General features: G+C 36.4%; 2 protein-coding genes across 2 annotated transcripts; both read right to left on the reverse strand.

Annotated features, from left to right (window-relative positions):
• Window positions 1–2,894: 2,894 nt before the first annotated feature.
• LOC115695217 (leucine-rich repeat receptor-like protein kinase PXC1) lies at window positions 2,895–5,531 on the reverse strand. Its single transcript, XM_030622300.2, has 2 exons — window positions 4,107–5,531; window positions 2,895–3,935 (listed from the first exon to the last, which is right to left on the reverse strand). Exons 1-2 carry the CDS (start codon window positions 5,230–5,232, stop codon window positions 3,280–3,282), a joined length of 1,782 nt encoding a protein of 593 aa, XP_030478160.1. The 5' UTR covers window positions 5,233–5,531; the 3' UTR covers window positions 2,895–3,279.
• A 5,219-nt stretch (window positions 5,532–10,750) lies between these two features.
• LOC115704420 (uncharacterized) lies at window positions 10,751–11,962 on the reverse strand. The gene has a single exon (XM_061118121.1). It carries the CDS (start codon window positions 11,960–11,962, stop codon window positions 10,751–10,753), a length of 1,212 nt encoding a protein of 403 aa, XP_060974104.1.
• Window positions 11,963–13,480: the final 1,518 nt, after the last annotated feature.

Genomic DNA, 13,480 nt, shown 5'->3' on the forward strand with positions numbered 1-13,480 from the left:
TCATTGAAGCTATATTTTTTTTTTATAGTTGTTATATTATATTACATATAATTTATAAAAGAGTTCGAATAACTTAATTATTCATCCATAACAACGTAGGTTATGAGACTTTGTGTGTTGCGGTGATAATAGAAGGTTTATAACTTGCATATTTTAGTGAAGTAAGATCTGTGAAATTTATGTGATGCGGTGATATAAGGATGAAAATTTCTGTGTTATTTGATTATTTACATTTGAAAGTGACAGATGGTTAGGTTTATAAAATAGGGAAAATACTATCTGATTTTTCGTAAATATGTTTATCATATTTTTAAGTAGTTGCATGCATTCATTGATAGATATGAGAATATGGTGTTAATGTAGGTAAAAATAGAATTTCTCGTCAAATTGATTCTAATTTGAGGTTGATGTTGATTTTGTGCCATCAACTACAACTGAAGTACAATCTGTTAGTAATACAATAGATGAAAATCAGACTACAGGGACACAGAGAAAAAGAACCTCTCGTGCATGGGATCATTTTATATGGAAAAATATTGATGCAAAATTAAAGTAGTTTGTAATTATTGCGAGTGTAAGCTGGTGGGAGAAAGTTCTAAGGGGACTAGGCATTTAAATTCTCACGTAGAGAGGTGTCCAGTAAGAAAGGTCCAACTTGCCGCTAATCCTAGTGCAATTGCAAGCCCTTCAGTTACTTTCAATTTTGATCCTGATTTAGGAAGGATCAAATTGGCTTAAATAATCATTAAGCATGAATATCCCTTGTCTATGGTTGAGCATATCGGGTTTATAGAATATTCAAGCACTTTGTGTCCCATGTTTCAAATGGTGTCAAGAAATACGGTTAGGTTTGATATTATGAAAATGTATAAAATTGAAAAAGAAAAATGCAGGAAAAATTTGGAAAAAAGTAGGAGCAAAATAGCCATAACCAGTGACATGTAGACTGCAAATCATTAGAAGAGGGGATATATGGCTGTAACGGGCTCATTTTATTGATGATTCTTGGAAATTGCCTAGTTAGATTTTTGAGTTTTAAGTATGTTCCATGTCCTTACGATGCTCCAGCACTACTTGAGGCCCTAAGATCTTGTCTTAATGAATGAAAAATAGAAGACAAGATTAGTACAGTGACTCTCGATAACTGTACTTCAAATGATGTTATGATTGAGCTTTTGAAAGGACAATTTGAGCCTGACAGTTTTATTTTGAAGGGAAAGTTGCTACATGTGCTAATTGTGCACATATTTTAAATCTAATTGTCAAAGATGACTTATCTGTGATTGGTTATAGTATTGACAAAATTTGAGACAGTGTTGCTTATTGGTCGGCACACATAAAAGACATGAAAAATTTGAGGACACTGCTCATCAACTTGGAGTACCATACACCAAAAAAAAATATCACTTGATTGTGTTACAAGGTAGAATTCAAATTTTTGGATCCTTACACAGCTTTATCGTACAAGACGGTATTTGAACGTGCAAGGCTACGCAAGTTGCATTTAAGGTGTGCCCCTTCGGAAGTTGATTGGCAGAATGCTCCAAAATTATGTTATAAATTAGAGTTGTTTCATAAAGTGAGAGAATTATTTTTTGGAACAAAGTACCCAACCGCCAATATTTTTTTCCCAAAAATATGTGAAATCAAGACAAATATTGAATCATGGATGTCATCAAATGTGCCTTTTATTAAGGACATGGCAATTTAAATGATGTCTAAGTTCCAAAAATATTGGGGAAAGATTCACGGGCTTATGTGTGTGGCAGTTTTTTTAGACCCGAGGTACAAATTTATGTTGCTCGAATATTAGTTCCCTGTAATCTATGGAGATGAGCAATATGTAACTAAATTGCAAATGTTCGTGAGCTTTGTTGCGAGCTACTGGAGGAGTACGGTTCTAAGTTTCCTCATTTGAGAGAAAGAAGGGTTCAGGTGGAAAAATGTATCAACATCTTCTTCAACACGGCGATTGGATGCCCTTTCTAACTTTGACAGATTTGTTAGAGCTTCCTATCGAGTAGAGAATGTGAAGTCTGAACTGGATTTATATTTAGAGGAGAACAAGGTACCTAGGACTGAAGAGTTATTTGATATATGCAATTATTGGAAGGTGACATGCCTCAAATACCCTTTGTTGAGTATGATTGCTAAGGATGTATTTGTTGTGCCTGTTGCTTTGGAATCTACATTCAGCACTGGTGGTAGACACGTGAGTCCACATCAATCGAGGCTTCATCCTTCTACATTAGAAGCATTAGTATGTACACAAAATTGGTTGATGCCTAACAAAAAGTAGATATCATTTAACAATTGTATATTCATATATATTTTTTCATTTGAATTAATTTTTGTCTTGTTTTTTTTTACATCAACAGTGAAGGACCAAGATAATGATGTTGATCCAACAATGGTAATTAGTTAAGTTTTTATAATTTATCAAATAAATTATTAGTTTTTATTATTAATACTTTTCTTTGTTTTTAATTTTTTGCAGGAGCCTTACGTAGTTGATCTTGATGATTAGAATATACATTATTTTTTTTAGTATATGAGTGAGGACATAGATGAGAACAAAATAGAAGTGGAGGACAAAATATAGTTTTAGTGTTTATGGTTAGTAGTTATTATGTTTGAGTTTATGGTTGGTATAGTTATTATTGATATACCAAATATTGTTAGGAACAAAAGTCCAATCTCAAACTTTTTTTTATAATTGAATCACTGATTTTCATAAAAAAAAAAAAAAAAAAAAAAAAATTACCTAAGGAATTTTACTACAAAATAAATCCAACTATTTATCTTTAGATCTTTAAAAAACAAATGCAGAATCATTTAAATTGCCCATCACTTATTTTTTAAAAAAATATATATTAATTTTCAGTATTGGTCACAGTTCTTTTCTATATGTTTATATATCATATATATTCTGTCACATGGTAATCTTGCTTGCATCATGGAAATGCTCTCCAAGTAACGTAAACTTGGTCAGAAGAGCTGTCGTGATTAGCAAGAAACAACCAACAGATTCTTTGGTGGGCCTAATTATTGTGAAGAAAGCAAATATCTCATGTATATATCTATAAGCACAGAGATATGAGAACTAAGCAAATACATACCCTAGTCTCCAAATTGATGAATTAATTAATCTATACTCAACAGACAAAAGTACTTTGCTAAAGACTACTTATGCAATCCGGGAATTACATGATGAAAAAGTATGAAAATTATTAATTAATGTAGGTAGTGATGTTTCAGAAAGCAATTACTAATTAAGGTTCAATAATTTGATCCAGGAGTTTCCCATGTCTCAGCTATGATGCTATGTAGAAGACAAGTATCTTGGTGACATTCACGAGAAGAAGACAATGGTGACATGGTAGGGTCTTGCTCTTCATTCATAACATCTTCAATCTTTTCCAAAACCTCTTCCATAGTAGGCCGGTTTTCGGGGAGTTCAGAGACACACTTAAGAGCAATATTCAGCAAAATGAAAGCCCAGTGAGCTGCTTCAGCCTTAGCTATTTCCCTATCAAACACCTCTCCAGTCCACTCCTCTCTTATCATGGCATTCACCAATTTAGGAAGGTCTACACCTGTTCTCTCTACAGGTTTTCCTGTGAGAAGCTCTAAGAGTATCACTCCAAAGCTATACACATCTCCTTTTTCGGATACACCTTTCTCTGGTGCTGTGTAGCCTTTGGAGGAACATATCCCATCTCCCTTGGGGTCTAGAAATCTCGAGTGCCCGAATTCGCTTATGACTGCTTCATCATTGTCATCCAACAGAATATTTGAAAGTTTAAGATTCCCATGATGTAGTATTGTTTCATGCTCATTAGTAATTCTATACATGAAGCTCAAACCCCTTGCAATTCCTCCTGCTATTGACAATCGAAGTCTTAATGGGAAATCCCTCTTGCTTTCGATATAATCTGCAGATACATGCTCAAACAAATTATAGCCTCAAAGATCTAAACAAAAAGAGAAAAAAATTTGTAGTAATTTTTTGATTTTGATCAGACTGATTATGTAGTTTACGTTAGAACAGCATAATTTTAAACATGTCTGATTAATTAAGTGCAAAAATGATGAAATTAACTCACCTTCAAACAGGTTAAGCAGACTGCCTTTGTTTTGATACTTGTAGATTAGGAGTTTATCTTCAGGAGTAAAACTATAAGCAACAAGAGGTAAAATGTTTGGATGCTTCACATCTCCAATCAGATTCATAATTTTGCAAAATTCCTCAAAGGAAACTTGCAATCTCTTCAATCTTGTCACTGAATACACCGCATTGTTCTTGAGTATTACCTTGTACAAACTACTTAAAAGACTCTGACTTCTTAAATCAGCTGTGGCTTCAAGAAATTCCTCCATTTCGAATCTCTCTTCCTCATCAACAAAAAAGACAAGATCAGATAGTATTCTCTCTGGCTTCACTTCCTCTGTTGTCCTAACTTGAGGGGTCATAGTTGGAGAGTAATGAAGAGACTTCAGAATTGCCTTGTCTCTTGCCAATTCTGATGCCTTCTTCCCCGCCAAGTATGTCACAAAAATGAACAAAGAGAGTCCAATAACTAATGGTATCCAGTTTTGTGATCTCTTGAGCCAACTCTTTTCCTCAGAATTGTCACTTTGGGAACTCTCTGGGGACACATTAGTATGATCCTTAAACTCTTCCAGGTACATAATTCTACTATTCGGTTTCTTCGATTCCACTTGGAAAATCGGGATCATACCCTCAAAATGATTATTGGAGATGTCCAATTTCCTAAGATATTTCATTTTGGCTAGATCCCTTGGAATCCTCCCACTTAGGAGATTACTGCTTAGATTTAAATAGGTCAACTTTCTGCAATACATTATGGCGTTTGGAATGTTTCCTTGAATTCTGTTTTCGGCTAAGCTAAGAACTCGAATATTTGGAAGCTTGCATAATGAATTTGCATCAAGTACACCATTAAGATTTAAGTTTTCAAGGCTAATTTCAAGAATGCTGGTACTAACTATGTTACATTTCACACCCTTCCACTTATCCAAGCATGGATTTTTGCTTGATGCATCCTGGCCTAAAAAACTTAACATGTTTTGAGGATCAACAGCTCTAAGAAACAAAATTAATGATTCAAATTCAGATGACTCACCTCCTAAAACAGTAGGCATTCGAAGGAAGACAACACCAATAATCATCCCCATCAAAAACCGGTTCAATCCTCTCCTTGTCTGCATTATTTTCTTTATTCTTTTTAAGTCTCTATTGGATCTTCAGAAACTAAATGAAGATAGTCATACAAACATATATGCTTCTATCTTTATTGATCCTCCTTTCATTATTCCACCTCAGAAAACGATATATTCTTTCGTTTATTACAAAGCTTTATTGAGATAACCAATGCTCTATGTGTATTCCTAATCGTTATGTACTATGTCAGATTCATATCACAGTCATAACAAGCATGTGTAAAATCACAGGATATTGTCTAATGAAGCTCAAAGACTTATTTATAAACACAATTGGTGAACTTATTTATAAACATGCTGACACAGGTTGGTCTTATTCTGTTAAAGGTTTGTTTACTTTGGTGGAAACAATTGCAATACTAGCTCTGCGTGATTCATAGATTCATCCTTTAACCAGGTGTATATTTGTAGTCCAATAATGTTGGACTAGGAAAGTAAAAAAATTTTGAAAGCAATTAAAGGTAAATATTTTGAAAATTAATAATTTATATATATGCATGATATTAATTAAATAATATAATTTTAGATTTAAATTTAATAATTTATTGTAATTAATTATACTAGCATTATAACATCAATAGAATAAAAAAAAAAATCATTTTCATAATGAACCTGTTAAAACAACAGGTAATACAATCTCAAATTCAAAAAAAGATACAATTTACAGATTAAATAAAAAAAAAGTACAATTCTAAAATTTCATAAAATAGACTAACACAAAACTTAAAAATGATAAAATATATATAAAAGAATCCCCGGAGCTCCGTCGTCAGCACTCGAGATGGTTGCTCCTTTGTCAGCCACAGCTTCAGCTACGGCGAAAAGAGAAGACGAGCAGGGTCGTGGCTTCAACTCCGACTTCAGATCTTGGTCTTTGTTGCTCTCTCTTTCAGTTCTCTGTAGCAAAACCATCATCTTTCTCGTCCTCCATCATCATCATTCTCTCTTTCAACTTCGGCTTTAGCTCCGGCGAAGTGAGACAGAGAGAATGGAGGAAGTTCAGTACATGGAGAAACGTGCGCGGTGCTGGAGAATTGGGGCCGGAGAAACAAATCCACCATGGAGAAACGTGGATGTTCAGTTCATCGTGTTCGGAGGAGGACGCAGCGGAGGACACAATAGTGGTGGAGGACTTGAGAACCTTGGTGAAGAGAGAAGAGAAAGACAGATGAACTAGCAAAGAAATGGAGAAGAGAACAGGAAGTTTGGTGTGGCGTGCGGCTGGTTTGTGATGATGAGATATATGCTAGGCTTTTTAGTTTTTAAATGGAAAGGAAAAAATAATTATTTAATAAATAATAAATAAGTATAAGTAAATACTATAGTAATAAAGATGAAAATACATATGGTATTGAAATTCGGACCCCTTAACAAAAATATAAATTTGGACAGTTTTTATTCTTTTTTTTTTTTTTTTGAATGATCAATTGGTTTATTAACCAATAACTTCCGCTACCAAACAAGTAACAAATCAGTTGGAACATCCTCCAAACTGAATCGACGATCAGGGAATAATATAGCAGCCTTCGCAAAGTGATGGGCCACTACATTAGCTGATCGTTTCACAAAAGAAACTGAAACATTACCAATAGAGTTAATCAAAGTCTTACAATCATGAATAACTAAACCAAACAAAGAAAGCATTTTTAAAAAGCTACGAATAGCTTGAATAGCACCGAGGCAATCAGATTCCAGTTGAACATTTTGCCATTGCTTTTCCTTAATCCAACTAAGAGCTTCCTTCAAACCGATAGCTTCAGCGAGAGGAGGATCAACCAAACTATGTGAGAGAACTGTTCGGGCTTCAAGGAGGAGACCGTGTTGATCACGAGCCACCATTCCCAAACCATACTTATGTCCACCATCAAACAAAGCCGCATCCACATTAATCTTGATACTGTTACCATTAGGAGGTGTCCAATGCTCATTACCATCACCGAACTGAAAAACAGCCTGAGATGTATCCAAATTGGAATTTCTAGCATTCTTCCATTGATCAAGATACTTTGTTGCAAACGCGACCACATTTACGGGGTTAAAAAGTTTTCTCTGCCACACGAGATTGTTTCGGGCGCCCCAAACAGCCCAGCAAACTGCTGCAATAAGGCACCATTGTTCTCCACTTGCAGCTTGAAACTGGCTGCTGCACCATTGCAGAAATGACATTTCTGGTGTGGCCGAAGTTCCAATTCCCACACGGTTCCAGCATTGTTGAACCACAGTGCAGGTGACGAGGCTGTGCAAGGTTGATTCTTCTTCGGTCTGATACAACGGGCAGAGAACACAGCTGACTACCTTCTTGATTCGAAGCTGAACAAGAGTTGGGAGACACTCCGTACACGCACGCCATAGCAGATTTGCTATTTTAGGAGGGACTTTCAAACTCCACAATTTATTCCAGAAAGAAGCGGTTTGATCCTCATACCAGTAGCCTTTTTCTTTTTGCAAAAAACTGTATGCGCTCTTAACTGAATAAATCCCAGAGGTCTCCAAAGTCCAGTACAATCTATCCATGGCAGTGGGAGCTTGAAGGGGAATGCTTTTAATCAACTGCTGGTCTCGGGTTTCAAATAGGTCTTCTATAATTTCATTGTCCCAACCCTCATTGTCCATGGACATAAGACTCGCCACAGTAGCACTAGCAAGGGTCGGGTGAGATGAAGTAACCAATGGGTTATTTTCGTCTGGTAACCAAGGCTCACCCATGACAGATATAGACTGTCCATTACCCACACACCACCTTATACCTTTACGAACCAATTCTTGAGCCTCCAAAATGCTTCGCCACACAAAGCTTGGGTTGGAGCCGAGTTGGGCAGTGAGAAAAGAACCATCATTATAATATCTAGCTTTGAACACTCTTGAAGCTAGAGAGTCCGGTCTAGACACTAATCTCCATCCTTGTTTCCCTAGCATCGCCAAATTAAAGTCCCGCAAATCGCGAAAGCCAAGACCGCCCCCTTTCTTGTTCTTGCTTAGTTTGTCCCAGGCCATCCAATGGATGCCTTTTTGAGAGTTCTTAGAGGTTTGCCACCAGAATTTAGTCATCATTCTCTCAATTTCTCTGCTAATCTCCAAAGGAAGTAGGAAAACACTAATAGCGTAAGTCGGTAAGGATTGCAAAACTGTTTTAACAAGGATTTCTTTTCCCGCTCTAGATAAAAACTTGCCTTCCCAACCTTGTATACGCTTCCGCACCTTATCTTTTAAGAATCCTAGAACAATAGTCTTGTTGCGAGACATAGTACTAGGGAGACCCAAGTAAAAACTTCCTTCAGCCGCCTCTGAAACATTTAGAAATGAACAAACTTGACTTCTAACCGCTGGTGTTGTATTACCACTAAAGAAGATTGAAGACTTTGCCAAGTTCACTTGCTGCCCAGATGCAAGCTCAAATTTACGGAGTAATTCCTGAATGCGGTGAGATTCTTCCAAGGTAGCCTTACAATACAAATAACTATCGTCAGCGAATAGCATGTGAGAGACCCGGGGCGCCCCATTAGCGACCTTGCAACCGTGGATATAACCATTGTGTTCATATTTTCGCAAGAGAGATGATAGGCCTTCTGCACAAAGGATAAACAAATAGGGAGAAAGCGGATCGCCCTGACGAATGCCTCTAGTAGGATTGATTGGGCCCATTTCATGACACCCATGAATGATTTTGTAATTCGCAGAAGAGACACAAGACATGATTAAGCCAATCCATCTATGAGTAAACCCCATTTTCAGTAACATAGCTTCCAAAAAAGGCCATTCGATCCGATCGTAAGCCTTACTCATATCCAGTTTAAGTGCCATGAAACCCGTCTTACCCTTTCTTTTTCGCTTCAAGTAATGGAGGACTTCAAATGAAACCATTACGTTATCCGAGATCAATCTTCCTGGTATGAATGCACTTTGGGAGTCTGAAATTATTGCATCCATGTACGGTTTCATCCGATTTGCCATGACTTTTGTTACAACTTTGTATAAGACGTTACAAAGAGCAATAGGCCGCAAGTCCTTCATCGTATCTGGATTCTTTTTTTTCGGAATCAACACCACATTAGCCATACTACATTCTGAAACCAGCCGCCCATTTTCAAAGAACCGTTGAACAAAACTAAGCACATCAGATTTGATCACGTTCCAACACTTTTGATAAAAAGCTGGAGTCATGTCGTCTGGTCCAGGACTTTTGTCTGGGTGCATTTGAAACACCGCTTTGCGCACCTCCTCTTCCGACACTACCAAATTAAACTCTTCATTGGCTATCTCAGGTACCAACCTATCGACACTATCAATAACCTCCTGACAAAACACACCAGATGCCGAAAACAAAGAGGAAAAATACTCAACCATGACCTCCTTCAAGTCGTGGTCCCAGTCAACCCAAACACCTTGGTCATTTTTGAGTTTTGTGATGTTGTTATTCCTCTTTCTTTTACTAGCCATAAGATGAAAGTATTTGCTATTGTGGTCACCTTCCTTAAGCCAAAACTGTTTGGCTCTTTGTTTCCAAAACGTCTCTCTTTGATCAAGAATAGTTGAAAGTTGATTTTTGACTTCATCATATCGAGAAACCGAAGAAGCATCCCTCAGATTCTTCAATCGATTAAGTTCCTCCTTACAACTTCTTATTCTTTTCTTAAAACACCCAGTAATTTCCTTCCCCCAGCTAGCAAGGTTAGTGGCACATAAGTTCAACTTATCAATGATTCCCATGTTACCATCTCTACTCCAACAATCTTCAATAATTTGATAGCACATAGGTTCTTTGAGCCACGCATTTTCAAAACGAAAACGATGATAAGGAAGAAACTTACTTTGCACAGTCGGCTCCAACAGCAAGGGACAATGGTCGGACGTTGAGTGCTCCAAATTGATTAGCGAGGCAGCAGGAAAGAGTTGAAACCAGGCATCTGAAGCAAGGGCTCGATCAAGTCGAGCTTCGATCCAGGAGCTTGTCCCCCGGCTTTTCTCCCATGTAAAGCGATAGCCTGTGAGTTCCATATCAGTGAGCCACACTCATTAAGGCAATTTTGAAAGCCTTCGATCAACCACCTTGGATACGGGTGTCCTCCTTGCTTATCCTCCTGAGTCAAAACGTTATTGAGATCACCTATGACACACCAAGGGAGGGAAGAATCGTTGGTGATCGTGCGAAGAAGATCCCAGGTCTTGTGTCTGTTGGTCCTATTCGGGTCCCCATAAACCCCAGTGAGTCTCCATGTTTCATTACCCTCTCCTTTCACACACATATCAATATGGTTTGTAGAAAAGCCCAATAAAGTTCCCTCTTCTTTCTCTTTCCATAAAAAGGCTAACCCACCACTAAAACCTTGGGCCTCCACCACAAAGACCCCTTCAAAGTCCAATTGTCTTCCAATCCATTCCATTCTCAACTTATTACATTTAGTTTCACAAAGAAAAACAAATTTGGGTTTCTTATGAGAGATAGTCTCTTTAAGGAATTGAAAAGCCCGTTGGTTCCCAAGCCCACGGCAATTCCAGCTCAAAACATTCATAATGCCCGGCGGGCCTGAGAACCAGAACCCGCCCCAAAGAAGTTTTTTTGATTAACCCCATCATTAAAGCCCATGTTTACATCTTCATACTCAACCCCACTAACGTCATTGACCATTTTATCATATGGCCCAACCAACTCATCAACCTCCTCCCCATTATAATCACTGTCCATTATTGTTTTTCTTATTTTCAAATCAACCACCTGGATACTAGGCACGGCATCATTATCCTTTGATCCTGTAATCAATTCAATGGCTTTTGACTTGCCATATATGTCTCCATTGCTTTCAGCGGCTTGATTAGTGGGATTCTTTCCATAATCTATATTCATATTCGGATTGTTTGCTGGCGAATTCCCCATCCCCGGATTTTTCTCTGTATCATTATTGTGTTGTCCCCTCTCACCTCCATGAGAGCTTGACGCACCAGCCTTTGCCACGACGGCCGATCGGAGCCATTGAGCCCCCATAGTGTAGTGTCGTCTCCTCGGGGCTGCCTTTAACTCCAAGCCATACGGCTTGTCAATCAAATGAAGAGGAGTCTCAAATAACCTATCACAGAAACGTTCCGAATGGCCAAGTACACCACAGATGAAGCAAAATGTAGGGAGATCCTCATATTTGAATAGGATCTTGCAAGAAACACCACTCTTCTTTTCCAGTTTCATCTTTTGTTCGAGAGGTTTGTCCACCCGAATTGTGACTCTAACTCTGAGGTAGTCCCTCCACACACCCGCAAAATTGTTAGGGTCGGACTTAACAAATTTGCCTATATAATTGCCAACATCCCGAACCACTCTCTCAGACTTGAACCCCGATGTCATATCATGTAGTTGAATCCCAAAATCCAGTTGGTTTAACGGGATCGATCTCGGATTAGCACCCGGTGTCACCCTTTCAAAAATCAATGGTGCGCGATCAAAAGTCCAAGGACTTCCATCGATAACCCTTTCAATATCTACCTCATGGTAAAATTGAAAGAAAAAATGATTTGGACCGAGTTCTTTGACATACATACCTCTCCCCGGCTGCCAAAGAGTGGCCATTTTATGTTGCATAGCCTGAAAATCTACTCCCTGTTTGGTTAGGAATCTCCCCACAAGACACCAACGATCGTCAAACTCCAATAGATCTTCATCATCATCATCATACACTAATCTGCCCATCTCCTCCTCCTCCATTGCATCATTCATAAACTCCTCCGCCATACCGTAAAAAACTTTGATAAGAAGTACGTAGACTCAATTACAGAACAAAACAAAACAATACTTTTTAGAACCCAACCATGTCAATAGACAAGACTCACCTTGCATTTACATTTAGTATGCCCTATTCAGAAAAAAAGATATGCCCTTTTTCAAAATTTGACCAAACTGTTTGGGTGACAGTTTTTATTCTTGGTCTTTGTGATTGTGGGTATAAATTCAAAAAAAAGTTATTATGGGCATATTTATTTTAATTATTAGCTTTTTATTAACTTTTATATTTAATAGGGTATTATTTATTTTTTAAGAAGGGAAATTTTATTTATACCTTAAAATTTTTTAAAGACACTCAATTTTAATATTTTTTATTTTATTTAAAATTTATATTTTTAATTGTACTAAGTTTTTTAACTTTTTTCTTCCAATTCATATTCTTAAAAAATATACCTATCAAACAAAAATAAATTATATTTAAAATATTATGATAAAAAAATTAAAATAAAAAATTATATGAATTTTTCTTAGAAAAAAATAAAAAAAAATATATATACATGAATTAGAAAAAATTATGAAGATAAAATCAAAATAAGTATTGAAATTAATATAAAATAATGCGAGAAAAATATTTAAAAAAAAATATTAAAAGTAATTTTTAAAAATTATTTAATTTTATATTTTTTTTAAAATAAGGTGTATTTATCATTTTATGGGTGCACATAGAATTCTCCTTTTAAGAAATGGTATGTCCAACATAGTTGGACTAGAAAACTCTCTAAATTATTTTCTAGTCCAGCAGAGATGGACTAGAAAACTTTCTATAACATTTTTCTAGTCCAGCATAGTTGGACTTGAAAATAGACCAATTTTTTAAAAATTAAAAATACATATAACGTCCACTACTTGTTTTCTAGTCCAACATTGTTGGACATGATGAAATTTTTTTCATGTCCAACAATGTTAGACTAGAAAAATCCCTAAAATATTTTTAATGTCCAACATTGTTTTTGTTGGACATGAAAAAGAGACATAAAAAGAATTTTTTGTAGTAGTGAAAATTGGTGTGGTGAGTGTGTGTGCGGTTTTATAAGAAAAATTAGGTAAGTTTTTGTTTATTTATTTTTATTTCCAATGTAATAAAAAGATTGTATTTTGTATCATTTCTTTAAAACTAGTGGTGTGATTTTATATATAAAAAAAAATGATATTACTCATGTGTGATGTGTGAGTAATGTGTGGTATTTATATTAGCTACTAGGGGTGTTCATTGGATCACATCTAATGGATTTGGACTCATCCGATCCAATCCAATTATTTATTGGATATTGGATTTTTTCATCCGATCCAATCCAATTGAATTGAGTCATCCGATCTGATCCGATCCAATGGATGTATTGGATTGGATCGGTTCCATCCATTGGATGCTTTAACTGGTTTTTTATTAGATTGGATTGGATCCATCCAATGAATCTCATGGATGAATCCAATCCAATTTAACCACTATTTAGGCTAATTTCATTAAAA

This window comes from Cannabis sativa, chromosome 6 (assembly GCF_029168945.1).
Source record: "Cannabis sativa cultivar Pink pepper isolate KNU-18-1 chromosome 6, ASM2916894v1, whole genome shotgun sequence".
NCBI lineage: Eukaryota > Viridiplantae > Streptophyta > Magnoliopsida > Rosales > Cannabaceae > Cannabis > Cannabis sativa.

Coding starts and splice junctions, on each gene's coding strand:
- LOC115695217 (XM_030622300.2), bottom strand. CDS start 5,232: ATGCAGACAAGGAGAGGATTGAACCGGTTTTTGATGGGGATGATTATT. Junction 3,936..4,106: donor TCTGCTTAACCTGTTTGAAG/GTGAGTTAATTT, acceptor ATGTATCTGCAG/ATTATATCGAAAGCAAGAGG.
- LOC115704420 (XM_061118121.1), bottom strand. CDS start 11,962: ATGGCGGAGGAGTTTATGAATGATGCAATGGAGGAGGAGGAGATGGGC.